The sequence below is a fragment of the Ailuropoda melanoleuca genome, chromosome 3 (genome assembly GCF_002007445.2).
Source record: "Ailuropoda melanoleuca isolate Jingjing chromosome 3, ASM200744v2, whole genome shotgun sequence".
Classification (NCBI taxonomy): domain Eukaryota; kingdom Metazoa; phylum Chordata; class Mammalia; order Carnivora; family Ursidae; genus Ailuropoda; species Ailuropoda melanoleuca.
The window spans coordinates 40,502,712-40,529,913 of NC_048220.1; the positions used below are offsets into that span (position 1 = coordinate 40,502,712).

Consider the following 27,202-nt stretch of genomic DNA (forward strand, 5'->3'; position numbering starts at 1 on the left):
AGGTTTGTATAGGAAGAGTGATAGAGTTGTGATACAATAGAACTGTGTCATAAAATCATTCTCTTCCTTCTTCCGGAAGAGATATGAGATTGAAAACTCAAAGACAGAGATATAAAGTTGCACTGAAGGGAGAAAGTAAAATCAGGGTGAGGGAAAAGTAGAGCCAGATATGAGGCTATAATGTAAATTCCAGTTACCTGCACGTTTTCTCAGAGTGGACTACAAATGGATCTCTGATCTAAGTAGCAACTGACTCAAAAAGGGACAGCCCTCTGGTCAGAGCTTCACCATGGCTATGAGATCAGTCATCTCAACAACTATTTTGAAGGAATATGACCATTTTTTGTCTTCCAAAAATAAACATAACCTCGTTTTACTTTTATTCTGAAAAAAATACACATTTCTTATTAAAATACACATTTATTCTTATTAAAATACACATTTCTTATTAAAAAGAATCCACCAATAAAGAAAGTACAAAATGTAAATACCCCACTAGAGATCATTTTTGGCCACATTCTAACTTTTCAGTAGTTCAGAAAAGGAAACACTTGGTAACACAATTCATACTGGCTAATTTACATTCCCAACAGTATAAGAATTTGTTAACTTTCTTGCCCCCTCGGTAACACTGGGTCAGCGTTGCTAATCTTTCTTAGTCCTAGAAGAGAAAAATGATATTTGTTATTTTTCTATTATTCTTAGTAGTGATATTTGATGTGACTTTTCCCATGGTTTTTATTAGACTTTGCAATGTAATGAGCACGTATCCTTGACAACATCTTTTGATAGATCTGTTATGTTTCTTTGTGGAATATTTTTTATGATAGCACTAAAATATGGGTAATAATATTTTACCAGGTTTTTAATTCAGTATCTGTCTTCCTGGGGCCGATATGATACGACCTGGTATTCAGTGTCTTTGTTGATTTAGATTTATCCAGGAATATATTTGTAAAGACCACTAGCTTTCCACCAAAATCCACTACCTCCTTCTTCCTGGACACACAGGTAGACTGCATTTACCAGTTTCCTTTAAAATTATGTGTGGCTACATGACCGCATTTTCTCTAGGGCATTGTCACTGGAGGTGAAGTGAGTCACTTCCTGGCCTCACCAGTAACAATCTCCCTTTGTTTCTCAGTGCTCTTTCTTCTTTCTGGCTGAATGAAATGGCAGTGCTTAAGGAAACCTTGAAAATCATGTGTTGAAGATGGCTGGAGAGCCGTCGCTCTGAATCCTTAAATGACTGTGTGGGCAGAGCTGGCCTACCTGAACATCCACCTGGGACAGTTACGTAAGAAAGAGATATACTTCTTATTTAAGCTACTTTATTTTTAGCGTCCATTTGCTACCACAGCTTAGCCTACCCTTATAGAATATTTCAGAAAATATAACTGAACAGAAATTGAACTAGATTCAAGTGCTTAATATCATGAGACTATGTTTTCTCTATCACATGACTCTATCTTCCTCCAAATTAACTTCATTCATAGATAGGTTTTCTCCACAATGTTAAATAGATGGCCCCAGCAGTTTCAGGTAGAGGTTAAGAGTCTTTTCTGGACCTCCAGCACAATATCTAAGGAAATGCTGATTAGCCCAGCTGGTGTCATGTGCCCATCCCTGAAATAGTTCTTGTGGCTAAAGGTTTGTAATACTATGGCCAAATTTAGTTCACAATCCTACCTCCAGATAGAGGGGTAATAACCTCCCCCCTCCAAAGCTCAATGGACAGAACAGGATCAAAAAGAGTGAAATAGTGAATGGTTCCCTATCTGAACAATAAAGAATAGACACCAGAGTACAGTATGGTTAGAAAGGATTTTCAGTTAATATAAGGACGAAATAAGAGGAGCCTGGATGAGCGTGGTGGTGTAAACATTAAAATAAAAGGAACAAATCAGAGGAAAATTAGTATATTTTTGTTGTTAAAAGGTTGGCGTTGTTGGGGAGGGATCTAGTAGTAAAATCAATTGATGTTTTTCAAAAACAGTTCTAAACATTTTCAATTGTGGCAGACAATGCTTTAGGGCGGTGGCAACTGCTTGCTTGCTGCATGGAGGGGAGTGAGCTGTGGGCCTGGTGGGCTTGCCCCAAGTCCCTTCCCGGCCTCCGCACCCCCTATGCTGCTGCGCGGGTGCTGAGCTGCCTTGCTGGTGGTGAAGTATTTCCCGGGACAGAGTGTGCTCTGGAGTTCTTGGGACCAAGTGTTTGCTGCCTCCTGGCAGCGGTGCCCAAATCCCTACAGCAGCCATGTCTTGACGGAAGACATGGTGCACAGGGAGGTGACCCCTGACCAGAAGCCCTTGTCCCGGGATCTTCTGACCGAGACCAACAGGGTGCCCTATGAGGGCCCAACAACTCAGTCAGTGTAGTGTACATCCTAGAGGATTCTGTTGTGGACTCACAGAACCAGACCATGACCACCTTCACTGGGAACATCAACCACGCCCAGCTGATGGTGGGAGAAACGATGTGTTTACTGTCTGAACTCTGAGAACAGGGGCTAGACCGAAATCCGCTGGGAAGCCCGGGTCTTCTCTAGCTTGTTTGGTGTCTCTAGAGCTGTCCAGGAATTTGGCCTCACCCTGTTCCAAAGCATTTGACCAAGACTGTGAAAGGGCTTTGAATACATCTTGACCAAGCTGCAAGGGGAGGCCCCTTCCAAAACCCTTGTTGAGACAGCCAGGGAGACAACAAAAGAGAAGGCACTGGCAGCTAGAGAGAAGGCCAAGGACCTTGCCAGCAAGGCAGCCACCAAACAGTAGCGACAGCAGCAGTTTGTGTAGCTAGCCCAGGCCCTGGTATGGTAGGATGCCTGACCACCCGGCTCAAATCCCTCTGTGCTTTACACCTTGTACTTTATTAGTAAAAGTCAACTTCCAGACTAAATTTCCATAGTGGTAAAAAATACAATATTTGTCAACCTAACCATAAAAACGTAGTGTTAAGGATATTCATATTATAAAAGCAACTGAAGTTTTTGAATTAGGAAATGAGTAAAATGATAGCACTATCAAAGGATTTGAGAGATTTGAAGGGAAAAGCAGTGGGGGATAGGGAGAGATGGATGTCATAATTACTGATGCAACAGCCAACACCATAGGTTTCCAAAGTCATGGGGGGCCAATAAAATAATGCTGGGCAGGTGATTTGCAAGGTTGGAGTATAGCTAACAGTAAGGAGGAGGTCATACACCTGGACATTGGACATCAGGATTAGGCCACAGACAGGTCTCAGTGTAAGGGAATAGGGTCTGTCTTTCTATCAAGAGTAAGCTCTGTCTAGGCTGGTGAGAACACTTTTGGTTACAGTATTTATGGGCAGTGGCAGTCTTTTTCTGCCTAAAAAAACTGGACTCAAATTAGAATTTCAGGAACAGTTTCTAGAACTGAGATGCAGGGCACAGACCAAGGGACAAAAACATGTTGCTACTTGATTGGTACCAGCAACAAAAGTGACTTCAGAATAACCAATTTGCTTGAGCAATCTTACATGTTCCTCCTGTTTCAGCACAAAATTTCCTCAGATGGGAATTCACAGGGCTTACCATAAAGATAGGACTTCAAGGATTAGATACTTAGGACATATTACAGGAAGACCGTCACAGAAGTGTAAGGACATCCAAGTAGAACATTGCTTCAAACAGAAGTTCATGATTAGAGCTCATTAAGTGATGAGAGTTATAAATGTTATCCTGGTAGTTTTCATCATAGAGATAAAAGACAAAATAATGGAAGCTGTTCCTTCCTGTATCACTGGTGTAACTTAAATGAGCCACTGCAAAATAGCAATGAACATCATTATTATCAACAAATATTTGAGTGTTCCACTCTGTGTAGATTCAAATTCCACAGAACAAGATGTTTATCAACTCTGAGGGGGGTGGAATATATGCTGTATTGCTTTGTGTTACAATTCTATTCCTTTATTTGCCTTGGACGCCACAGTGAAAGACTTAATGCTTTTACATGTTTTAGTGTTATAACAAGTTTCCAACCTACAAATTACTTGAATTCCGAAAGTTCCATGTGAGCAGCCTGTTTAAATTCAGCACATTTTTCCATTGAAATTGTGTTATGAATGGTGGTTCAATTTCCAGAATAATTCACATTCCTTTTAATCCACAGTTCTGAATTGTCGCGCATTAGCAAAAACACATACTTGTTAGCAATGGAATCAAGAGAGATGCAATAACTTTACAGGTTTTTAAAAGGAGAGATGGAGAAAAAAGATGTACTTACGAGAAAAAAAAATTGTTTTCAAGTGGACTTAACTTAGCTGAAATTTTTTTCCAATAGGTGTAAATAAAAGGCAGAAGATAAGGAGAACTCAAATTATGTGTTAGTCTTTCTAAAGGGCAAGGAAGCAGGTGCTATTTTAGATTATCCCAATCCCCTTGCAGCCAATAGGTGGTGCTGTTGTCATACAATAGTTAGGTTGCTCTCAGTTCTCAAAACAAAGGGAGGATTTGGGAAGTATCTGCAAAGTGGTTTTAAACTGGATTGATAGGGAGGCAGGAAAAAAAGAGGGGAGGCAATATGAATTTGATTATATGTGGATGATGTTGACACATCAGGTTTTGTAGCAGAGGAGGTAACTATTAATACATTTTCTTTAATTTCTGTGTAAAAATTAGATATAGAACTGAAAACACACCTTTTCTCATCCATAATACTTTCTTTGAGCTTTAGTTTACTCAACTATAAAAATAAAGATTGTTGTGAGAATTAAACAAGAAAATAAACAGTGTCTAATAAGTACCATATACATAATTGTTGCTCAATAAATAGGATCGTGTTCATCTCCTAAATGAGTCAGATAAAATTAATAAACTACATTAACATAATGTTATTTTGCTAAATTAGACTAAAATAGATGATTTCTGGACCCTGGAATCATAAAGAAGGAGCGAGAAATAGGAAAAATGTTAAGCTTTATTATTTATTACGAAGAATAAAAAATTTTAAAGTCTGATTATTTGATTCTTTTGCAGGTAAGTATCCTGATATGAATTACCAAGTAGATGTAGTCTGTGTTTGTGCACAATGTATTTAGAGACACCTATCTTAAAGTAATATTAACCATTTTGCAGATCTTCACTATTTGTGGCTTTAACCTTTTTGAACATCAATGGAAAATAAGAAATAAGTAGGGGAAAATAGCAGGATAACACTCTTTATTGCAACCTACACAAGCAAAATGTGACCAAACTTTACTTTTCATACCTCTACAGGCCTCCTTTTGGTGAAGTCATGATTTATTAGCCTTGCTTTCTGTCAGTGAACTAGAGTAGGGAACATAGGTAAAATTTATGTTATCCAGTTTTATTGGTTATTAGCCAAGGTAAAGTTTTATTGTAGAGAAGGTTAATACTAATGAATAAAATAATGGGATACTATAAATAAATTGCTCTTACTAGAATTTCTTTCCTTTCCTGTCTGTGTTTTCATTGCTCGTGTTGGCCTTAGACTACCCCAAATTCTTCCCCCTCACTGGAACCTCTAGGTTTGAGGGGCTGAAGGAAGTGTTACCAGTGCCTCTCCAGTGAAGGCCTGCCTCCTTGAGGACTTGTGAATCCAACAGTTTCTCCCTCTTTGCTATACAGATTTTTTTATGTCTTCCTAAGGACTTCTTGCCCCCAAGTGAAAGAATGATTTCTCACTGAACTCGTCTTGTCCAAACACTGGAAGCAGGCCTTAAGTCATGCTCCAGCCTTAAATCATAGCTCCACATCTGAAGTAGGCCTTAGATTTCCTTGGACTGTGGAATTGCCGGGAAAATCCTGCATTGTCTTCCCCTGATTACTCAGGAGTTTGTGACCGATTGCTTGATGAACTCTGTGAAAGGTAAGGTGAAGCAAAATACATGATGCTCTTTCTGTCATTCACCAGATCTTGATTTTGTTTAGGGAACCAATACATGTGCTTGAATGCATTTCACAGTCTCAAAAGTGCGATACTTGGTCTGAATCCGTGATATTCGTAGGGCTTGTTGGCTCTGCAGAGTGTGAGGAGTTGCCTCCAGGGAAGGGGAGGGAGCAAAAGGTGAAGTGGTGTTGTGGACCCCTGCCTCAACTATAGAAGCTCTGCTTTGAGCAGTTTCATAATTCAGCCTCTATTGAAGATATTTTTAAAGACGAGTTTGAAAATTATTGACACCTCAGCCTTTTACCAGCTGAGCCCAGTATTATAGTCAGGATCTAGTTCACAAATACTGGAATAGTTCCTTTTAAGCTGATACATATCACAGTTCATTAGATGATTATGTGCTTTCTTTCTATATCAAAATAGATTTCTATTCATTAATGGTAAGTAGTGCCTGATGGTAACTAAATTAAATAGATTAATGAAGGGTATTAGTAATTTCGTGAATTAATAAATAAATACATATATTTAAAAATTAAGACTAATGTACCACAAAATGTACTCTGTTTATTTTCACTAAATTATTCATATTTAAAACTGTCATTTATTCTGTGAATTAGTAAGGGTAGCTAATAGAGCAGTCCTCGACTCTTATGATCTTTGGTAAAATGACCAAGTATTACTCAATTTCTATAAAACTCTTTGGATCCAGAAATCAATAAAATAATCAGCCATATCTTCTACATTTCAAACCTGAAAAATAAAGTTTGGGCCAGGCCCAAGCTTTACAAGTGCATAATTTTCTAATTCTCTAAATTCTGGTAATATTTGCCACTGTTTGTTTATTCCTTCAGTTTCTCTCTTCACCACTCCATTGATAGCCCCAGTTGTTCAAGTTAGACTCTCAAGGTGAAAATCAAATACTTGATTAAATTGGTTTATATTAGACTATGAGTGTGTGCTAATTTTGATAGGGGAAGATATTATTCCTTTTTATATTAAGGATGTACCAGATTCGAATTTGCTTGCTTTAGATAGTGATTGTCACTAAAAATAAAATGAAGATCTTTCAGTCATAAATTTCCTCACTGTAAAATAGTCTTTTTAAGGGGCACCTGGGTGGCTCAGTCGGTTCAGCCTCTGCCTTTGGCTCAGATCATGATCTCTGGGATCCTGGGATTGAGTCCCGCATCTGGCTCTCTGCTCAGTGGGGATTCTTCTTCTCCCTCTCCTTCTGCCCCTCCTCCCTGCTCCTGCTCTCTCTATCAAATAAATAAATAAAATCTTTTTTGAAAATAGCCCTTTTAAAACCTGGAATTGCTCTATGATTTATCTTAAAGCCTATTTAATTTAGCTAAAAAAAATTTTGGCGCCTCCTCTTATTCCTTCTCTTTGTATGCATATTTAAGACATTTTAACTCCTATGTCAGAATTCAGACATAGTTATAGCAGGTTCACTGAGTGTTAGTTTTCTTGTGTTATTCTCAATTATAAATATACTTTATACATCGGAGGCAATTTAGCCTTATAAAGAATTGTAGAATGTGTTAGGTGAAGAAAGTACTTTATTCACTAAAGTGCCTGCACGTCAATCAAAACCTGAAATGGCTGCTTCTCTTTTATTTCTTCAGAGTGAGCACATTATATTACATGGACTAAATAGTCATGAATCTATCATTTGAATTCTTCTTTTTAATGTTTACCTCCTTTTGGGGTGGGGAAGCAAGTGTAATTACGGCTGTCCTTTTTCTGAGGGTCAAAAATTCCTTGCCGTTTGGAAAATGATTTTTACACAAAAATGTTTGACTTCTATAGTAATAGAAAGGAAGTAAATGCAGTAAAATACTAGACATTTCTAGGACCCCCGTGCTTGATTTGGCAATGCATTCAGAAAACCTATGTCATGTTTTACTATAAATCTTCTTGGATTAATATAATAGACTATTCAATATATATTTGTTGGCTAAATAACATAACATTTTTTAGAACTTTAAGTTTTTGTTTGCATATAAGATTACTATGGAATTTGAAAAATAAACAATAAATCAGAGTTTATTGTCCAAGTGGAAACCACAGGCACAAATTTGCAGTATGTTCATTTTTTTTTAATTATGATATTCTTCACATGTACTTTCAGACTTCAGTTTTGCAAATTTTATTTATGGCTTTTAAAAAATGAATGAAGTCAGACTTAAAGAGTTAATTTTGGGGGGCGCCTGGGTGGCACAGCAGTTGGGTGTCTGCCTTCGGCTCAGGGCGTGATCCCAGCGTTATGGGATTGAGCCCCGCATCGGGCTCCCCCGCTATGAGCCTGCTTCTTCCTCTCCCACTCCCCCTGCTTGTGTTCCCTCTCTCGCTGGCTGTCTCTGTCAAATAAATAAAATCTAAAAAAAAAAAAAAAGAGTTAATTTTGGATTTTCTAAGATAGAAGCAGAGATTCCTTTTGGGAAACCTGTAAGTGTGAAGAAGCTAATAAGATTTTAGGTATCCATTGAACTAGTTGGCCGTCTCAAAAATTCTGAAAGCTTATCTGGAAGGCCTCTTTAATTGCTTTAGAAAAAGTGTTACCTGCTGAGACCTGCTGACATAGTCATCCATACTCACATAAATATATGTAGAATATGTCAAATTATAGAATCATCACATTTTCAATTGATCACTATGGGAAAAAATAGCTTATGATTATGAATAAAATGTTAGTTTTTAATTGGATATCTGTAATGATACTGTATGCAAACTTTGTAAATGCTAATATTAAAATATTAAATGGGAAATGCTTAAGGGTGGAAGTCAGTAAAAATGCTTAGGTTCAAATGCTGGCTCTACTACTTTAATTGGCTACGTGCATTTGGATAAGCTAATAATCCTATGCCTTTTTTTCCTCATCTGTAAAAGATGTTTTAAAGACAAGAACTAATATATGGAAGATACCTAAACACTGCCTGGTACATAGCAGGCTCTTAATAGATGTTACATCTGAGTAACTTCAGTCAGATTATCTTTCAGTCATATGTGAAAATGGCTTTCAGTATAATAATTCTTATTTTAGTACTCTTAATTAATGGTTTGTTTTTTTTTTTTAATTTACAGTGCTTCAGCATAACAAGGTTAAAAGTCCCCTAATCTAACCAGTGGAGTGTGTGGTTCTTGGCTTTCCATAGCCCTCACTTTCATGTTATGCACCAACACTTCTAAGCCTCCTTTCGTATGAAAAATTCAGTTGTTTCTATATCGCCAGACAAACTGATTTAGGATTATCACCTGGTTGCACTCAGAAAGGATCTTAATTTTGGCCATCCTACCACCATTTCTCCAAGCCAGGGACCCCTGTCAGGATCAGTCTTGCTTATTTATAGGGAGAGAGCTATCTCAGAGATGTGTCACGTCAGTCAACCCAACCTCTTTTTCTACCCCAGCGTCACCTCCAAATGCATTCATCTTCCCTCAGGCTGCCCCACCCGTGGGAAAAATTGGGCTGGAAGTAGGCAGCTGGTGGGAAATATCACCAAGGATTATATGTGCTTATGGGTCACAACCAATGTAGGCCTCCACCTTTGATTTGGTAATAGTAGAAGAAAATCCCTCCTCTAGTGTGATAGATACCTTATGAGTTCTGAAGCACCAAAATTTAAAGATTAAAGGCTGCCCAAATATCTTCCCTGGGTTAGGAAAGGAGCAGTGACCTAGAGAAGGAAGATGCCCAAGTCTGCTGTCTCCTTCTTCAGGACCGTTGGTGTCACCTGCCTGTGACTGGTACCTGTCAAGGGTCTTACTAAAGGGTCACTAAGACCACAGGAAGGCAGTATTTATAGATGCCAAGTTAGAAATTTTGTAATTCCTAACCCAACTGTCTTGTTAATTTGTAAGCCTTATTCACCTTTCAAGTGTGTAAGAACACCCTATATACAGAGGAAAGGGAAATTACTTCTAAATAAAAACAAAAAATCCCCTTCCATTACTGATTCTTACCAGAACTGGTCTTTTAACATCATGATTACAAAATGATGGTGTTTCAGCTCTGACACTTCTTCTACAGTTACTGTTCAGTACTGTGGTGAGCAAGAGCCCTTTTATCGCCCAGTTTATTTATCCATCTATTTATCTCTATCTTTTAGTGGTTTGGCTTTATGGATTCCTTTTCTTTTTTTTTTTTTCTAATGGCATATTTAGTTCTCAAGCATTTTGGTCTCAGGATCTCTTTAAACTTTTCACAATTATTGAAAGAGCTTTGTTTATGAGATATGTATTTATATTTAACATATTGAAACTAAAACCAAATTTTAAGTGTTTATTAATNTTGGCTTTATGGATTCCTTTTCTTTTTTTTTTTTTCTAATGGCATATTTAGTTCTCAAGCATTTTGGTCTCAGGATCTCTTTAAACTTTTCACAATTATTGAAAGAGCTTTGTTTATGAGATATGTATTTATATTTAACATATTGAAACTAAAACCAGATTTTAAGTGTTTATTAATTCTTTAAAAATAAAACTAGTACAGGATGCCTCGGTGGCTCAGTTGGTTGAGCGTCTGACTTGTGCTTTCAGCTCAGGTCATGATCTCACGGGTTGTGAGATCGAGCCCCTTATCAGGCTCCACTCACAGCAGGGAATCTGCTTGAAGATTCTCTACCCCTGCTCCTCCTCTCACTCACTCTCTCTCTCTCTCTCTCTCTCTCTGTGTCTCTTAAAAGTAAGTAAATCTTTAAAAAGATAAAAATGAATTTAGTAAATCTATTACATAAAGAAAATATTTTTTGTTGTTTACATAAAGAGTGCATTTTTGATCAGAAATAACTATACTTTCCCAAACAGAAACATTTAGAGAAAAGGGTAGCATTGCTTTATGTTTTACAAATCTTCCTGATATCTAGCCTAATAAAAGACAGCTAGAATTTTTCGTATCTGCTTCCTTATTCAGTCTGTTGCTATATCACATGTAGCCTCTGGAAAACTCCACTGCACATTCATGAAAGAATGGAAGGGAAAAAGGCAGATAACATTCTTAGTATTATTATTAAAATAGTGTTGGCCTCACAGTCCCCTTAAAAGGGTCATAGGCACCCCACAGAGTTCCCTGTAACAATTTGAGAATAGCTGGTCTGTAATTCCTTATTTTGGTGCTCAGATTTATCCCAGATTTAGCAAATATCCACCCCTGTAAGCTGGCTCTTAAATCCTGTGACAAGCCCCTCTTTTATTTATTTTTTTGAGAATTTTGTTACTTTCTGGCATAGTAAGATGTTTCAGACTCATCTTGAACCCACTCTGCTGTAGGCCTAGAGTTAGCCATTTCTCTGGCTGCAAGTAAAGCTAGGAAAATACATGATGTTTCTCCAGGAAAGACTTGGTACTTATCAGCCATTTCCCATCCACAGGAATTTCTTGTTGGTTATGTTGGCTTCTGTGCCCTGTATCACCATGTATGTTGCTGGGCCTGTCTCTGTAGAGCAGTGTGGCTTCCCAGGTGTGGTCTGCAAGATGACTTGAGGTGATACAAAGACACCCATCAAAATTGTAAGAAATATATCTAAATTATATATGTTTAAACAAAAAAATACAACTACCGTTGATACTTGAACAGCATGGGTTTGAACTTTGCAGGTCCACTTATATATGAATTTTTTTTCAATAAATAAATACAATACTATAGGTGTCTTTTTTCTTCTTTATGATTTTCTTTTTTTTTTTTTTTAAGATTTTATTTGTTTATTCGACAGAGATAGAGACAGCCAGCGAGAGAGGGAACACAGGCAGGGGGAGTGGGAGAGGAAGAAGCAGGCTCATAGCAGAGGAGCCTGATGTGGGGCTCAATCCCACAACGCCGGGATCACGCCCTGAGCCGAAGGCAGACGCCTAACCGCTGTGCCACCCAGGCGCCTCTTCTTCTTTATGATTTTCTTAATAACATTTTCTCTTTTTTGGCTCACCTTATTTTAAGAATACAATATTGAATACATATAGTATATAAAATGTGTGTTAATCGACTGTTTATGTTATCCATAAGCCTTCTAGTCAACAGTAGACTATTAATAGTTAAGTTTTTATGGTAAGCTATTAGTAGTTTGCCAAAAGTATTAGGTGGATTTTCTTTTTTTTAAAATTATTTTTAATCTCATTTTAATTCCAGTAGAGTTAACATTAGGTGGGTTTTCAACTACATGGAGGGGTTGGTGACTCTACCCCCCCACCTTGTTCGGGGTCAACTGTTGTGTATTAAGTGAAGCATTTCTTGGTATTTTTAGGGTAAAGTAAAAGTAAATATTGAAAGAGAAAAAGACAAGCCAAATTAAAGAAATTATTAAGAATATAATACTATAAAGTGTGACAAAAAACACAAAGCTGGATTGAATGAAAATTGAATGTCTGACATTTAGGACCCTCTGCTTTAGGTTCTTCTTGCCCTATCTGTTTACAGGGTTCCCCGTACCCTATTCCAGAAAGGGCAACAGATGAAATCTGTCTTCTTCCTAAGCCTGTCATTTCCCTAATACCTGGGGATCTCCCCTTTTTTTCTTTTGTTTTAACTAAATAGGTTTTATGTTTTTCTAAACAGAGGAATAGGAAATCTGCTATCCTAGGGCAATTACCCTTAAATCCATGGCAGTAGCATTAAAATTTTTTAAGTTTGTAAAATAATGTGGTTACTTCTGTCATTTTTAAATCTATATACCATTGACCATTATGATCTACTTGAATTCAGACTTTCTGTTTTCACTATTTTAATTAAATCTAATGTTGTTTTACTATTAAGTAAAAATACTATGCGTTACTTTGCATATACTAATGTCGTTTACTGTTGTATTAGGACTTATTAAGCCTATACATAGATTAATGTTTTTGTTATCAAAATAATTTTTAAATGTAAATGAGACCCTAAATTTTTGACACCTGTTCATGTACTTAAATTTGCTCTGTTTGCAAGGATGGAAATTTTTTGCTGTGATAAATAGGATTGTCTTTACAACTATTGTATGAAAGCATATTACTATGAGTAAGTGTACAGTTCGTGCATAATTTCTTAGTCATTGGGAGGAATAAACTTCATTCCCGGTTCTTAAAATTATACAAGTAGAACTTACTAAAAAGAATGGAGTAGTTTTAAAACAATTTATTTGGGGAGAGGAACTTACATCTAATTATAAAAAAATTATTCAGTAAACTAATGGCCTTATTCTGTATGTATCCTCTTCTCATACATGTTTGATGTCATCTATCTATAAACAAGATTTTTTTAGCAATTGTTAAGGAATTAGTTAAACTAACTCATGTATTACTCTTTCTATCTTTTCATTTACACACAAATAGATACGATTTTTGATTTTTAAAAATCTTGGGAGACCTTAAATTAAGTTTATAGACTTAATGGTAGGAATAAGATGTTAATTTTTGTGTCACAGACATTTAAATTCAACTGTAATATATATGCCTTTAGTGGTGCTACTGGGACTGATAGATCTTTCTATCCTCTTCCCATGTCTCAATTTTTTGATGTACGTTAAAAAGCTCAGAGAACACACACCTACTTTCAGAACCCATTTGTTAGCATTTTGTGTTTTAGATGATAGTTTTCATTTCTGTACTTGTTATTGCTAAAAGGAAATACATCTTGGTATTTAGAAAAGAACTATATGAAGGCACAGGTATTTTGATTCTTCCAAACATTTATAAAATTTTCATGTAAACATAGTTTAGTGTATGCTAACTTTATAGTAACTTTTGTACATACTAACTTTATAGTAACTTTTGTTATTATGATGAGTTTATATATGTGGATATAAGTAGCATATTAGTGAAGACACGCATACATATTTTGAGCCTCTACTATTGTCATAGGCTCCTTTTACCCGGACTCGTCCCTACAACTTAGGGACTTTACTAATACCTTAACCTACTGTAAATTTATTGGATAAGGTAAGCAAAAGGTAACTCCTCTTTTTAAAACTTGGGGAAACTCTGTGTTAGGATTAAATTAGCTTGATTCAGTGAGTCCATAATGAAATACAGAATTTCCTTAACCCCATACTTCAGAGTTATTACCTGTTGATGGCTTGCCTATGAAATCCCAACCTTTCACTTATTATTACTAAGGCAAAGAAAATAAAACCAGTCACTCATTCTTCTTAGGTTGCCTTTTTTGGCTTCCTTTCTATTGCATAGTTACCCCCCAGGAATTTCATTGGTTGGCAATTGAAAGAACTTTTAGTTGGTAGAATTTCAGGTAGTTTGGGAGAGAGATTTGCAACAAGGTCATTTTGCTTAATTATGTCACTCAGTCTATTTAGCATGGTGAAGGTTGGTCCAGGAGTGGGAAGAGTAGTATTTTGTAAGGCCTAAATTTCTCTCCCTGGCTGGTGTGATCATTGTTAAACCCTGCTCCTCCCCTCATAGTTACTCATCACTGTCATCCTTATTTCAGCTTGCATTTCCTGATTAGGCAGGCACACTTGCTAACTTTTGGGAAGTAGCAAGCTTACCTGGTTTCCCCAGGCTAAAGGCTCAATGACAAAGGAACATGTTTTGAAACCACCATTTTGACAAACCTGCTTTGAAGGATATAATTGAGACTTTGTGGAAACAGAAGAAAATACCAAATAGTTTTATGTCTTTTATGTGAACTTAAAATACATGCTAATCAAATTTTTATTATTAAGAAAAGTAAGCCTATTGCATTTTCATCCCATCCCCAGCCCGTCTACACCTTTTTCTTTATTGCTACCTTTGCTGTCATGTTTCTACATTGCTACCATCCTGCACCAGTGTTGATCTCACACCTGAAGCATGGTACCCATAACTCACCAGCTTTTGCCCTCTTCCTTTAGATCCAGTGAGAGGTAGTCACTCAGATGGGTCACAGAATCCAACCCATGATTTGGTTACCTTGGTTTGCCAATGTAATGTGGGGACAGGGTGGCAGCAGGCTCTTGTGATTCATTGCATACTTAGTAGGGGCCGTGAATAGCAATTCCCTTGGGCAGTAGCAGCAGCCACTGGAACTTCTAATACACATACTTGCAGAATTTGAAGGACTTGAACACTGTTGGTTATTAAAATGGGGGGTTTTTGGTTATTTTATTAATTTTTTTTGGCCTTTGGTGCTCTAAGATTAATTGGTTGCTTTTTTTTAAAACACAGCATCTAGATTTTTTCTACCAAAATTAATTTTGCATATTATGGCAGGAAATATAAAATTTTTGTAGTAAGTTTAGAATTTGTTTTTTCTAACGTACATAATTCTAATCAAAACTATTCTTTTTCCTGATAAGTCTTTGACTACATGAGATGTGCAATATCCAAAGAGAAAATATTACTTGTAGTAACTGCTGTGTCATGAGTTTATTTAAAAATAAAATAATCACTTTTGTGTTACAGGACAAACTATTCGAGAGAAAAGAATTGTAGAAGCAGCTAATAAAAGAGAAGTAGACTATGAAGTTGGAGCTATCCCAACAGAATGGGAAGGTAAGTTTGTGTTTTTAGTAGCATCTTCTGGAAGGCAAATTATTTATACAAAATTAGATGTTTATTCTTCTTACAAAAATTTTGGTAATTTTAATCTATGAAATTTTTTTAACATTGCATTTCTTTGAAAGTAGTGAAGGTGTCATACTCTAGTACAGGAACACGTGTACAGTGAAAGGAACTTGTAAACATTAGCAGAGCTGGTACTAGGGTGAGCAAAGCGAATCTCCTACAATACAGGATTGAAGGAGGCACTCACTGTCCTGTGCTAACTGTGCAGTTGCACACCTCCAGAGTTTAAATATTGTTTCTGGCACTCACTACCCACATGAACTTGGGAAAGTAAATTCATACTTCTCGGTCTTAGTTTACTCTTGTACAAATTGTGGATAATACTTGCTGTTACCATCTGGAATATTTGCTCAACTTAAAATGACCCTGGTAACTGACCCCTGTTAAGACGAGGATGGACACTTGATCCCTATCAGGACTTTGGAATTAAGGTAAGAGTTCAAAGTGAGATAAAACAGTAGCAGTCAGTCTTTTAACACAGCTGGAACCTTAACTTCTAATTGTGGGTAGTTATCTTCGATCAACTATCTAAACTTTGTTGCAGAAAAACCTGATTTACTAAGAAGAAAATGGAAACGAGTTTGCAAAAAGAAGAATATAGTGAGACAGAATATATCCTAGGCTTCCAGGAAGTTTCCAGTTCTCTGTTCCATTTCTTTCTAAATGAAGTTCAGATGCCTATCTGCCTTTGAGTGCTAGTTGCTATCCCATATCCTTGTAAGAAATTTCCCTTTTCCTCACCGGTTCTTTGCCTAACACCTGTCACACACTAAGTGCTCAGTAAATATATATTGAATACATGAAATCCAGCATTTTTAAATGGAGTTTAGAAAGATCTTGTTAATTTTTACAAAAATATCTCCCGGGATTTTTGGTGGGATTGTGTTGAACATATATATCACTTTGCAAGAACTGACATCTTAACAATAAATATCTTCTGACATTATATTTCTCTTCATTTAATTTAGGCCTTCTTAAGTTCTCTTATGGAAGTTTGTAGTATTCATCATACAGATGTGGCACATCTTTTGTCAAAATTCTTCATAAGTGGGACGCCTGGGTGGCATAGTCGTTAAGCGTCTGCCTTCGGCTCAGGGCGTGATCCCGGCGTTCTGGGATCTAGCTCCACATCAGGCTCCCCCCCGGGAGCCTGCTTCTTCCTCTCCCACTCCCCCTGCTTGTGTTCCCTCTCTCACTGGCTATCTCTCTCTGTCAAAATAAATAAAATCTTAAAAAAAAAAAGAATTCTTCATAAGTATTTCATATTTTTGATGCAGTTGTTTATGATAATTTTTCAGTATTAATTTTTGATTGTTCATTACTATCATTTAAATATGCAATAGGTATTTGTATATTGATCTTATATGCTATGAATTTGCTAAGCTCAGTTGTTAATTATAGTGGCTTTTTTATCAACTTCATCAGATTTTTTTTTTTACTTAAGTCATGTAGTCTGTGAATAAAGGCATTTCTTCTTTCCAACCTGGATATCTTTAATTTTTTAAAATCTTAACCTGTTTGCACAGACTAGAACTTCCAGTATACTGTTGATTAGAAGAGATGAAAATGGACGTTCTTGCCTTGTTCCTGATGTATTACTCTTTTTATACATTGTTGATTGGTTTACTTAAAATTTTGTTTATTTTTATCTTGAGGTATATTGGTTAGTAACTTCTTTTTCTTATAATGTCTTTGCTTGGGTTTCATGTCAGTGTAAGTTGATCTCATGAAATGAGTTTGGATATATTCCTTCTTTAATATCTTGCAAAACTTTATGTAGAGTTATAATTATTTTTTAAAAATATTTGATAAACTTTACTACTGAAGCCATCTGGGCCTGGAGTTTTCAACTACAAATAAAGTTTCTTTATCAGATTTAGAATACTCAGGTTATCTATGTCTTCTTAAGTGACCTTTCGTAGCATGTTTCTTTCAAAGAGTCTGTCCATTTCATCTAAGTTTCCAATTTTTTTGCATAACACTGACCATAATATTTCCTTATTGTCCTTTTAATATCCTTAGAATCTGAAGTGATGTCACCTCTCTCATTCCTAGCTTTTACGGCTGAATTGTGTTCCTCCAAAATCTATATTGAAGTCTTAACCCAAGCACCTCAGACTGTATTTGGAAATAGAGCCTTTAAAGAGGTAATCAAGTTAAAATAAGGTTATTAGGATGGGTCTTAATCCAATGACTGGTGTTCTTATAAGAAGAGGAGATTAGGACATAGACATACACAGAGGGAAGAACATGGGAAGACACAGGGGGAAGACATCCATCTACAATCTGAGTTGAGAAACCTTAGAAGAAACGGACCTTGCCAACACCTTGATCTTAGACTTCTACGTTCCAGAATTGTGAAAAAATGAATTTCTGTTATTTAAGCCACTGAGTGTTCGGCACTTTACTTTGTTATGGTAGCCCTAGCAAACTAATATATTAGTATTAAGAATTGTTTATGATTCAGTTTTATTTCCTATTGTCAGTTATAAGCTGTATCTTCACTGAGTGGCTGTTTTTGGTTTTATAGACTACATCTTCAACATATCAAAGTCTTTATGTGATGTTTCCATTTCATATAGATACAAGAACCTTACAAAGATGTACTGCCATTTCTTCCTTCTAACATTTCTGTTATTGTAATATATTTTAGTTCTACTTGTTATAAACTATACATTGCATTGTTATTTTTATTTAAATAGCGAACTAGGATTTAGAGAGATTTAATCAATAAGAAAAATACGACATATTTATTCATATTGTTACCATTTCTAATGTTCTTCATTCCTTTTTGTAGATCCAGATTTCCATCTGTGATCATTTTCCTTTAGTGTCTAAGACTTCCTTTAACATTTCTTTAAATGTGAGTCTGCTGGCATTGAACTCTTTCAGCTTTGATATGTCAGATAGATAGATATACATACATATTAGATATACATACATATATATGTATGTATATCTATGTTTATATTTGGTGGGGCAGCAGAAGGAGAGGGAGAGAGAGAATCTTAAGCAGGCTCCATGCCCAGGTAGAGCCCAAACAGGCTGCAATCTCACAATCCTGAGATCTTGATCTGAGCCAAATCAAGAGTCAGACACCTAACTGACTAAGCCACCCAACTGACTAAGCCACCCAGGCACCCCTGTCTGAAATATAAAGATACTCCTCTGGCTATAATATTCGAGGTTGATAGTTTTTTTTTTTCTTTTCCTTTTAGTAGTTTAAAGATACTTTACATGGTTTCTGTGTAGAAATCTATTGTCATGCTTTTCTTCGTCCCTTTGTATGTAATGCATATTTTTTTCTTATGGCTGTTTTAAAGTTATTCTTTTTTTAACTGGTTTTCAGAAATTTGATCATGATGTACCATCATGTAGTCTCTTGTGCTTGAAGTTTCATGAGCTTCTTAGACCTACGGATTTGTAGTTTCAGTCAATTTTAGAAATATTCTGCCCATTATTTTTTCAAAATACTTTTCTCTGAGTCCCTTTCTGTCTTTCCTTTTGGGGACTCCCTTTACAATTTTAGCTATTTGAAGTTGTCTCATAGTTCACAAACACTCTGTTCATTTGTGGTTTATTTTCTTTGGGTTTCATTCTGTATGGTTCCTCTTGCTGTATCTTCAAGTTCACTAATGTTTTCTTTTACACTGTCAAATTCCTACCCGTCTATCCAGGGTATACTTCATTTCAGACATTGTAGCTTTCATCTGAACAAGTTTGATATGGGTCTATTTTATATCTTCCATGTCTCTACTTAACCTGTTCAATCTGTCCTCTAGCTTTTTGAACATATGGAGTACAGTTATAACTGTTTTAATGTTCTTATCTGCTAATTCTACCATCTGTGTCTGTTTTTAGTTGGTTTTGGTTAGTTGATTTTTTTCTCCTCAATATGCAAAGTATTTTCCTGCTTCTTTGTTGGCTTCACAATTTCTGATTGGATGTCAGACATTTAAAGTTTTTGCCTAGTTGGATACTGGATATTTTTATATTCCTATCTATATTGTTGAGCTTTGTTCTGAGACACAGTTAAGTTACTTGGAAACAGTTTGATCCTTCCAGGGACTTCTTTTAAGGTTCGTTAGTTGGGACTGGAACAGAGTTTAATCTAGAACTAATAATTCTGCACTGCTGATGCAAGTCATTGCTGATCACTCTCCTCTGCCCCATCAGTCATGACGTTTTCCACTCTGGGTGGTGGAAATTAACATTACTGTTGATCCTGTGTAAAACGTGAGGACTGTTCCTTCTGATCCTTTTGGGTGGTTCTTTTCCTGGTCTTAACAGTTTCTTACTCGCATTAACTCATTAGTGCTTTGCTGAATACCCAATAGCAGCCTCCTGCCAGTCTCCACAGTTTTCTCTCTGTGTAGCTGTGTTGTGTCTGATAGTCTGTCCTGTGAGTATTAGTCACTTTGGTCTCCCTAGACTCCCAGCTCCATCTCCATAACATAGGTAGTATGGTGATTTTAGCAGGATCCCCTCCCCATGCCACAGCCTAGAAACTCAAAGCAATAAGTGAGGCATTTTTTTTTAACATTCTGAAGGGATCACTATATTTCATCACTTGATGTCCACTGTCTTGAAAATTATTGTTTTATGTCATTTGTCCGTGTTGCTCCATCTTGCCTGGAAGCAGAAGGCAGCTTTCTTTCAATTCATTTAATGCATTTGAAATTCATTTATGTGTTTGCATGAATCAGCAGTTTATTCCTTTTCTATTGCTGAGTAGAATTTTATCATATTGGTATATCAGTTTGTCCATTCACCAGCTGCAAGACATTTGGGTTGTTTACACTTTATAGCCTTTATAACTGGAGCCTCTATATAAATTCGTATTTCTATTCAGGTTTAAATAAATATATGAACATAAACTTTCACTACTTTCAGGTAACTACCTTGAAGTAGCATTTCTAGGTCAGGTGGCAAGAAGAGATTCAACTTAAACTGTTAAACTGTTTTTTAACATGGCTATCCCATTTAGTTTTCCCCTTAGCACTGCATGGAGAGTGATAGTTGTTCCTCATCTTCACTAGCCTTTGGTGTTGTCATTGTCACTTGATCTGATCCATTGTGATAGGTGTGTTATAATGCTTCATTGTGGTTTTAATTTTTATTTCTCTAGTGCCTAGTGATGCTGATCATTTTTGCATGACCTTATTTGCCATTTGTATATCTTCTTTACCATATTGTCTATTCTTATCTTTTTGCCCAGAAATTTTTTATTTGTTGGGTTTTTTCTAACTTGTTTGTTTTTGAGGGTTCTTTATTTATGTTCAATACAATTCCTTTACTATATATGTGATTTGCAGGTATTTTTGTTCCAGTCTGTGGCTTGTTTTCCATTCTTTTGACAGTGCCTCTTGGAGAGCACACATTTGTAACTTTAATGAAGTCCAATTTATCATTTTTTTCTTTCATGTATCACTATTTTGGTATTGTAAGGAATTTTTGTCATGGGGGCGCCTGGGTGGCACTGCGGTTAAGCGTCTGCCTTCGGCTCAGGGCGTGATCCCGGCGTTATGGGATCGAGCCCCACATCAGGCTCCTCCGCTATGAGCCTGCTTCTTCCTCTCCCACTCCCCCTGCTTGTGTTCCCTCTCTCGCTGGCTGTCTCTATCTCTGTCAAATAAATAGATAAAATTAAAAAAAAAAAATTTTAAAAAAAAAAAGGAATTTTTGTCATGAATATTTTCTCCTGTGATTTCTCCTAGAAATTTTATAGTTTGGGGTTTTAGACTTATATCTGTGATCCATTTTAAATCTATTTTTTGTGTGGTGTAGGTTTCAATTTCATTTATATGGATATCCTGTTTTTTCCAGTACTATTTTTTATTATGTTAAAATACACATAGCATAAAATTTACCATCTTAACCATTTTTAAGTGCACAGGTCAGTGGTATTAAATACATTGACTTTATTGTGTAGCCATTGCTACCATCTATTCCTTTAACTCTTTTCATCTTGTAAAACAAACTCTGTACCATTAAACAATAATTCTCCATTCTTCCTTACCCTTCCCTGGCCCCTGACAACCGTCATTATACTTTCTGTCTTTATGGTTTTGACTACTCTCTCAGCACTATTTCTGAAATGACCATCCTTTTCTCACAGTTTTTGCGCCTTTGTCAAACATCATTTGGCTATATAGGTGTGGGCTATGTATTCTCTATTCTGTCCATGGATCTGTCTGTCCTTTTCCTGATGCCACACACACTTTGTAGTAAGTCTTGAAATAGGTCATTTGAATCCTCCAATCTCTTTTTTAAAATTATTTTAATTAGTTTGGGTCCTTTGTCATTATATATGATTTTTAGTATCACCTTATCAATTATTACCAAAAAATCCTTCCAGGATTTTCATTGGGAATGCATTGAATTTATAGAGCAGCTTGAAATGGAATTGAGTTTTCTATGAACACAGCATATTCTCTCCTTTTCCTTAGGTCTATCCTTCATTTTTTTATCTGTAGTTTTTAGCTTACATATCTGGCACATATTGTATTAAATTAAAACCTAAGTGTTGGGTCACCTGGGTGTCTCAGTCTGTTAAGTGTCCAGCTCTTGATTTCAGCTCAGGTCATAATCTCAGGTTTGTGGGATGGCATGGGGCTCCTCTCTCAGCAGGGAGTCTGCTTGAGGATTCACTCTCCCTCTGCCCCTACTCCCCCCACCCCCTGGTCTCTCTCTAAAATAAATAAATAACGCTTTTTAAAAAACAACCTGTTTCTTTTTTAATTCTAGAAAACTTAGCATTTATTCATTAAAACACATCAGTAATCAACTTACTTCAAATAAAATAACACTATGATTCCAGCTTACTCTTTGGCTGCATGTTTATGGGGATAGCAAGATCTGAATGCAAGCATAGACAGACACTGCTATCAGACACAGATGAAAGCTGCACACATTACAGCAGCTGTTCCTAAATGTTTGTTAATTTTGAGGGGCTACTGCTAATTGTTTCTTATTTCAATTTCAAGGTATTCATTGGTAATATGTAAAAATACAATTGATTTTTGGAGCGTCTGGGTGGCTCAGTCATTAAGCACCTGCCTTCGGCTCAGGTCATGATCCCAGGGTCCTGGGATTGAGCCCCACGTCAGGCAGCCTGCTCAGTGGGGAGTCTGCTTCTCCCTCTCCCTCTCCCCCTGCTTGTGTTCCCTCTCTTGCTGTCTCTCTCTCTCTGTCAAATAAATAAATAAAATCTTTAAAAAAAAATTCAGGTATTTAAAAAGTTGATTTTTATATCACGTACTTTATACAACTTTGCTAAGCTCACTTATAAACTTTTGTTTACTGTAAATTTGGGGAGGTTGTCTACATAAACAATGTTTGTTCTTCTGTTCCCTCTATTCCAGTGGGTGGGGTTTTTTTTTCTTGCTTTCTTGTCTAGCAAGGACCTCCGTGACATAGGTGATTAGAAATAGTGAAAGTGAACAGTCTTACCTTGTTCTCAATATTGGGAAAGCATTCAGTTTCTCACCAGTAAATTTGATGTTAGCTGCAGGTTTTTATGTGGTCACCTCCATCAGATCAAGAGAGCTCTCTTTTTTTCCTGGATTGCTGGGAATTTGTATCATGAATTATGTTGGATTTTGTCACTTTTTTTTCTGCATTTAGTTGATTTTTATGGTTATTGTCCTTCATTCTTTTAATATAGTTGATTACATTGATTTTATTATCTCTCATTTTTTTTATTGTAATAAAAGATACATAACATAAAAAGCTCCATTTTTAAGTGCCAGCTCAATGGCAATTAGGCGCATTTGGACTGTTGTACAATACCAATACCACCTCCAGAACTTTTTCCGTCTTCCTAAACTGAAACTCCTTGCCCATGAAACAGTAACTTCCCATTCCCTCCCCCTCCCCACCACAGTGCCTGACAACCACTATTCTATTTTCTGTACCTGTGAATTTGAGTATTGTAGGTCTTTCATATAAGTGGAATCATACAGCATTTACTGTTTTGTATCTGGCTTATTTCACTTAATATGATGTCTTCAAGGTTTATTCATGCTATATCATATATCAGAATTCCATTCTTCTTTCCAGATAAATAATATTCCATTTCCTGTATTTACCATATTTTGTTTATCTATTCATCCATCAATGGACATTTGGGTTGTTTCCACCTGTTGGCTATTGAATAATGTTGTTGAGAATATGGCTATACAAATATTTGTAGGTTTTAACCTAATTATGTAAATAATTGTGGTAAACACAAATGGTTTAAAAACTCGATGTAAAAGGTAGAAATTGTCAGAATGATATAGAAGACAACTATATAGGGGCACCTGGGTAGCTTCAGTTGGTTAAGCATCTGCCGTCAGCTCAGGTCATGATCCCAGGGTCCTGGGATTGAGCCTCGTTTCAAACTCTTAGCTCAGCAGGAAGCCTGCTTCTCCCTCTCCCTCTGCCTGCCATTCTCCCTGTCTGTGTTCGCTCTCTGTCTCTCACTGTGTCAAATAAAATAAGTAAAATCTTTAAAAAAAAAAAAAGACAACTATATATATCTTGTTTTTTGTTCTGTTTTGTTTTGTTTTAAGTAGGTTCCATGCCCAGCATGGAGCCCAACATGGGGCTTGCACTCACAACCGTGAGATCAAGACCTGAGCTGAAATCAAGAGTTGGATGCTTAACTGAGTGAGCTACCCAGGTGTCCCAACAACTGTGTATATCAGACAATTTAATGTAGCTGATAGTTATAGAATATTACAGTGAGAAATTGCAGAATACATTTTTTTTTCATTTCATTCACCTGGATGGGCCATTTCTATTACCAAAAATGTCAGAGGAGGGAATACTTATGTACTTACTGTGTGAACCCAGGTTTACCCTGATACTAACTCCTCTCAGAGATAATAAAGAGAAGAGTACTGTAAACCAATATCCCACATAACCGTAGAAATCATTAACAAAATATTAATTAGCAAACTGCATCCAGCAATATATAAAAAGGGCAATATACCATGGCCATGTAGAATTTATTGCAATAATACAGGTTGGTTTAACATTTAAAGATCAGCATCTCCCCATGTCCCCCACATCCCACCCTTGGTAACCACCATTCTACTCTGTGCTTCTATGAATTCAACTTTTTTTCATTCCACATAAAAATGAGATCATGTGGTATTTTTCTTTCTGTGTCTAGTGTATTTCATTTACTGTATCTTCAGGTTCATCTGATATTGTCACAAATAGCAGGATTTTCTTCTTCTTAAGATTGCATAATATTCCATTATATATTTACAATTCATCTGTGAGTGGACACTTAACATTGTTTCCATATCTTGGCTATTGTCAATAATGCTGTAGAGAACATGGGAGCACAGATATCGCTTCAAGATAGTGATTTCATTTCCTTTGAATATATACCCAGAAGAGGGATTGCTAGATCACGTGGTAGTTCTACTTTTTAATTTTTTGAGGTTCCTCCATACTGTTTTCCATGCTGGCTGTATCAATTTACATTCCCACCAACAGTATGTAAGGATTCCCTTTTCTCCATGTCCTCACCAACACTTGTTATCCTTTGTCTTTTTGGTAATAACCATCCTAATAGGTATGAGATGGTATCTCATTGTGAATTTCATTTGAATTTATATTCAACTTTTAACAAAGGAGAAAAACCATAAGCTAATTCCAATTGGTACAGAAAAAATATTTGACAAAATTCATCATACGTTCATAATTAAAAACTATTTACACACTTGGAATAGAGAATTCCTTGATCTAAAAAGGGCATTAAGAGGGGAAGAAAAAAAAACAAACTTACACATAACTTCATATTCAATGGTGAAAGAACGCTTTCCCCCTAAAATAGGGAACAAAAGAAGGGTATCCTCTCACCAGTTTTATATCATATTCTAGAAAATTCAAGTAAGTGGAATAAGGAAAGAAAAATAAAATGAATACAGATGAGATAAAGTAAAACTCTCTTCACAGAGGACATAATTGTTCAAAATATGAAGTATTTAGGGATAAATTTAGAAAAATATGTCTCTACAACCTGTACATTGAAAAATGTAAACAATCCTAAGAAAAATTAAAGGAAACCTAAATATATGGAGAGATAGATAATTTTCCTGGTTCAGAATTCAATATTTAAAAGATATTATTTTGCCTATAGATTTAGTGTATCCCCAGTCAAAATACTAGCGGGCTTTTCCTTTTTAAAATTAATACACTTATCCTAAATTTTATATTAAAATGTAAAGAATCTCAGATACCTAAAACACTTCTTTTTTTCTTTTCAAGTTTTTATTTAAATTCCAGTTAGTTAACATGCAGTATAATATTAGTTTCATGTGTAGCATTTAATGATTCACCACTTACATACAACATCTAGTGCTCATCACAGCAAGAGCACTCCTTAATCCCCATCAGCTATTTGACCCATCCCCCTGCCCACCTCCCCTCCAGTAACCATCAATTTGTTCTCTGTGGTTAAGAGTTTGTTTCTTGGTTTATCTCTCTCTCTTTTTTTTTCTTTGTTTGTTTCTTAAATTTCACATATGAGTGAAATCATATAGTATTTGTTTTTCTCTGACTGACTTATTTCACTTAGTGTAATACTCTCTAGCTCCATCCATACTGTGGCAAATGTCAAAACTTCATTATTTTTTATGGCTGAGTAATATTCCACTGTCTGTCTGTCTATCTATCTATCTATCTATCTATCTATCTATCTATCTTTCTATCTACCACATCTTCTCTATCCATTCGTCAGTTGAAGGACATTTGGGCTCTTTCCATAATTTGGCTATTGTTGATAATGCTGCTATAAACAGTGGGGTGCATGTGTCCTTTTGAATCAGTATTCCTGTATCCTTTTGGTAAATACCTAGCAGTGCAATTGCTGGATTGTAGGGTAGCTCTATTCTTAACTTTTTGAGGAACCTCCATACTGTCTAAAACACTTTTTAAAGAGAAGAACAAGGTTGGAGGATTTAACTTTAAAAAGCTACATTTTCCAAGACAATTTAATACCCCTATAAGGATACATATAAAATTAATGGAATCAAACTGAGAGTTCCAGAAGTATTCCTACCCTTATATGGTCAGTTGAGTTTTCAATAGGAAAAGGAAATTCTTTTTAACAACTAGTGTTTAGTAGTTGGATATTGGTATGAAAAAACCAAACTTTGATCTTTACCTCACATCGTCTCTAAAAACTTAACTTGAAATTGATCACAGACCTAAATGTGAAAGTTAAAACTTCTAGAAGAAAACATTGGACAAAATCTTTCTGTTAGGAGAGAGTCAAAGAATTAGGACATCACATGTAAAAGAAAAAATATGATAAATTGGACTTTACCAAAATTTTTTAAATTCCTTTTTTTTTAAGATTTTTTTATTTTTTATTTATGTGACAGAGATACAGCCAGGGAGAGAGGGAACACAGCAGGGGAGTGGGAGAGGAAGAAGCAGGCTCCCAGCGGAGGAGCCCAATGTGGGACTCAATCCCGGAACGCCGGGATCACGCCCTGAGCCAAAGGCAGACGCTTAACGACTGCGCTACCCAGGCGCCCCTAAATTCCCTTTTTTAATAGATAAAATTTAGCAAATGAAAAGAAAGATGAGGAGGAAATTTACAATATATCTGACATAGAGCTTATATCCAGAGTATGTAAAGAACTCTTACAATCTAATAATAGGACAAACATCAGAATTTGAAAAGAAGATATGTAATGTCAGTAGTTATCAAGGGATGCAAATTAAAACTATAGTGAAATGCCACTACATAACACTGACTGGTTAGAATTTAAAAGAATGATGATATAAAGTGTTAA

At 36.1% G+C, this 27,202-nt stretch overlaps 1 protein-coding gene, 1 non-coding gene and 1 pseudogene across 2 annotated transcripts in view; 2 read left to right on the forward strand and 1 right to left on the reverse strand.

Annotated features, from left to right (window-relative positions):
- Positions 1-2,792, forward strand: part of LOC105236287 — a 41,560-nt pseudogene extending 38,768 nt beyond the window's left edge.
- The window catches only part of NDUFAF2 (NADH:ubiquinone oxidoreductase complex assembly factor 2), a 143,900-nt gene that overhangs the window by 72,113 nt on the left and 44,585 nt on the right, over positions 1-27,202 (forward strand). The window contains exon 2 of the mRNA XM_034656271.1: positions 15,240-15,329. Within this exon, the coding sequence (XP_034512162.1) occupies positions 15,240-15,329 (90 nt within the window). The remainder of the gene's footprint in view (positions 1-15,239; positions 15,330-27,202) is intronic.
- On the reverse strand, positions 22,140-22,321 carry LOC117801674. Its single transcript, XR_004624422.1, has one exon. It is a non-coding gene; the product is annotated as a small nucleolar RNA SNORA23 (small nucleolar RNA).